General features: G+C 42.8%; 1 protein-coding gene across 1 annotated transcript in view; it reads right to left on the reverse strand.

The window, feature by feature from the left end:
- CWH43 (cell wall biogenesis 43 C-terminal homolog) overlaps positions 1-2645 on the reverse strand; it is a gene marked incomplete at its 5' end in the record, with an annotated part of 34672 nt that overhangs the window by 29445 nt on the left and 2582 nt on the right. Inside the window, one exon of the mRNA XM_006757843.2 lies at positions 1557-1645. Within this exon, the coding sequence (XP_006757906.1) occupies positions 1557-1645 (89 nt within the window). The remainder of the gene's footprint in view (positions 1-1556; positions 1646-2645) is intronic.

Genomic DNA, 2645 nt, shown 5'->3' on the forward strand with positions numbered 1-2645 from the left:
GAGATGTTTTCTGAGCTGAGGGGTGCCCAGTTCTGGGGAAGCACAGTGAAGTGATCACAGAGGCACCCCACTCAGTCTAGGACAACGGTTCTCAACCTGTGGGTCGCGACCCCTTTGGGGGACAAACGACCCTTTCACAGGGGTCACCTAAGACCATGCATCGGAAAACACATATATAATTACATATTGTTTTTCTGATTAATCACTATGCTTTAATTATGTACCATTTGAAACAATGAAAATACATCCTGCATATCAGATATTTATATTATGATTCATAGTAGTAGAAAAGTTACAGTTATGAAGTAGCAACAAAAATAATTTTATGGTTGGGGGTCACCACAACATGAGGAAATGTATTAAAGGGGTCGTGGCATTAGGAAGGTTGAGAACCACTGCCCTAGAGTCTTTTAAACTACCATGTAATACTCCAGGGAGACCGCAACACTAGATTAGATTTGACTCTCAAGGGTATGATCTTACTTACTTATCTGCAGAGGTAAATCTAAGCATAACACTGTGAGTTCACAGCCTTTCTGTTCTGTAACTAAACGTTGATATGTCTGTTTAAAATGAAGCTGCTACCTACCTGCCCCATAAGCATGTTGCTTCTATTCCGGGAGAAAAAGCATGATAGAAATGTTTAACAAACTCTCACTGTGCTCCATGTTCCTTTTCCCAATTGTATACAGATGAAGAAGCTATGGTTGCTCATTGCACACTCAGCATTAGCAAAATGATCTGACCCTTGTCTTGAGGACTCTCATGAGGCATCTCTCTGATGAGAAGAAAGGTTACTCCAATATTCACACAAACTTCCTCCCACCCCACAGGGAACGCCTACCGGAAAACACACAAGCGAGTAAAGCAGCTCAAGGCGACTGCAACATTGCTCTCACACAGCCCTGGGGGAGGAGGGCCTGGCCATCCTCATTAATTGAGCAACCTATTGGATTTCACATCCATCTCCGTGCAAGGTGATGGCACTTAGGGGTACAGAAATTTACTTATTATGTTATTCAATCCACATCTATTACCAATACACATATTCTCACATATCCACACATCATCTCTCCTGCTTAATTAGTTTATAAAAAGACATCTCTCCTGACAGAAGCCAAATATACTACGCACACAGGAAATGCAGGCCTCATTATGGAGTCCCAATGGAATGCATTCCTGAAAACCAGAGAAGCAAGGAATGTTGGAGAGGGAGGAGGTCTGGCAACAAGGCAATGTTCAACCCTCCATCTCCTCAGACCTTCGGTAAACCGGAAGGCATCTGACACACGTGTCTTAGATAAATCGTTTGGGAGATGGGGGAGATCATGTAAGAAGAGTCAGGACAGAATTAGACAGCTACAGGAGGAAAGGAGAAATGAAATAGGAGGAAGTGGAATCTGGAGCCACTGTCATTGGCAACCACAGTGACAGGTGGGTCATAGGGGCTGCAGCTGGTTATAATAGCACACGGCTGCCTTGGTCATCTCCATTCAGATGCACATGCTTGCAACTAAGCTGAACAACTGGCATACCTGCAGCTAAACTCCACATACCTGTCACCCACCAGAGTAAACTGGTACCCGGGAACCATGAACAAGTCGAAAGCATCAACCCGCTCACCAAGGCCAGCAGAATTGCACCTCTGTGGGAAAAAGAAGAAAAAAGACATGCCATAAGACTTCTGACATTACTAATATTTCATGCCCCATCAGTGAAAAAGAAAAATATCTCCTACTTCTGGGTACAGCCAAGAGATAAAATGAGATATTGAGAGCCCATGGGAACCCATGCTATATACAGTCAGAACTCTAAGTAAATCATATGTGCAGTCTCGTGCTCAGTAAAGGACGTAAGTTTCCTCAGACTATTAAATTATAGTCCAAACTGGCCATGTGACTCATTTTAAGTGGCCCTGCCAAAGACAAAAATAAAAAGTTATTGGGAATAGTTTTTATTTAGTTTGCCTCTTCTCTCCTCTGCCTCAATAATGCCTTTATCTGCAGTTTCTGCCTTCCTGAGACCTCTGTCAGTTGGATAAGTAATTAATAGTTGTGTTTTTTGGTTTTTTTTATTGATTTTTTACAGAGAGGAAGGGAGAGGGATAGAGAGTTAGAAACATTGATGAGAGAGAAACATCAATCAGCTGCCTCCTGCACACCCCCCACTGGGGATGTGCCCGCAACCAAGGTACATGACCAGAATCGAACCTGGGACCCTTCAGTCCTTAGGCCGATGCTCTATCCACTGAGCAAAACAGGTTAGGGCAATAGTTGTGTGTTTTTAAAACAATCACACACTTTCATTCATTCGCTGATTTGGCAAAAACTTGTAAAAGGAAGAAAAAATAATTTAACTTAATTTTTGTGGGGAAATCCCGCAGCAATAGCAGCAAAGACAGGGCACTCAACCAAGTAGCTATAATGTAAATTAGCACTTACTACCTTGTAAGCACTGTTTTCAGATATTTATGTTTAATTACATTAGCTCATTTAATCCTCCTGAGTTTGTAGGTAAATGCTATTGTAATTTGCAGAGGAGGACACTGGGGGAAAGAGCACTTAAGTAAGTGGCTGCGGTCCTACATAGCAGCGCACATATGACAGAGATTCCCAAAGAGGCACTCGGGCTCTGGAGTGGGGCTC

Source organism: Myotis davidii, unplaced genomic scaffold, assembly GCF_000327345.1.
Source record: "Myotis davidii unplaced genomic scaffold, ASM32734v1 scaffold173, whole genome shotgun sequence".
Taxonomy (NCBI): Eukaryota; Metazoa; Chordata; class Mammalia; order Chiroptera; family Vespertilionidae; genus Myotis; species Myotis davidii.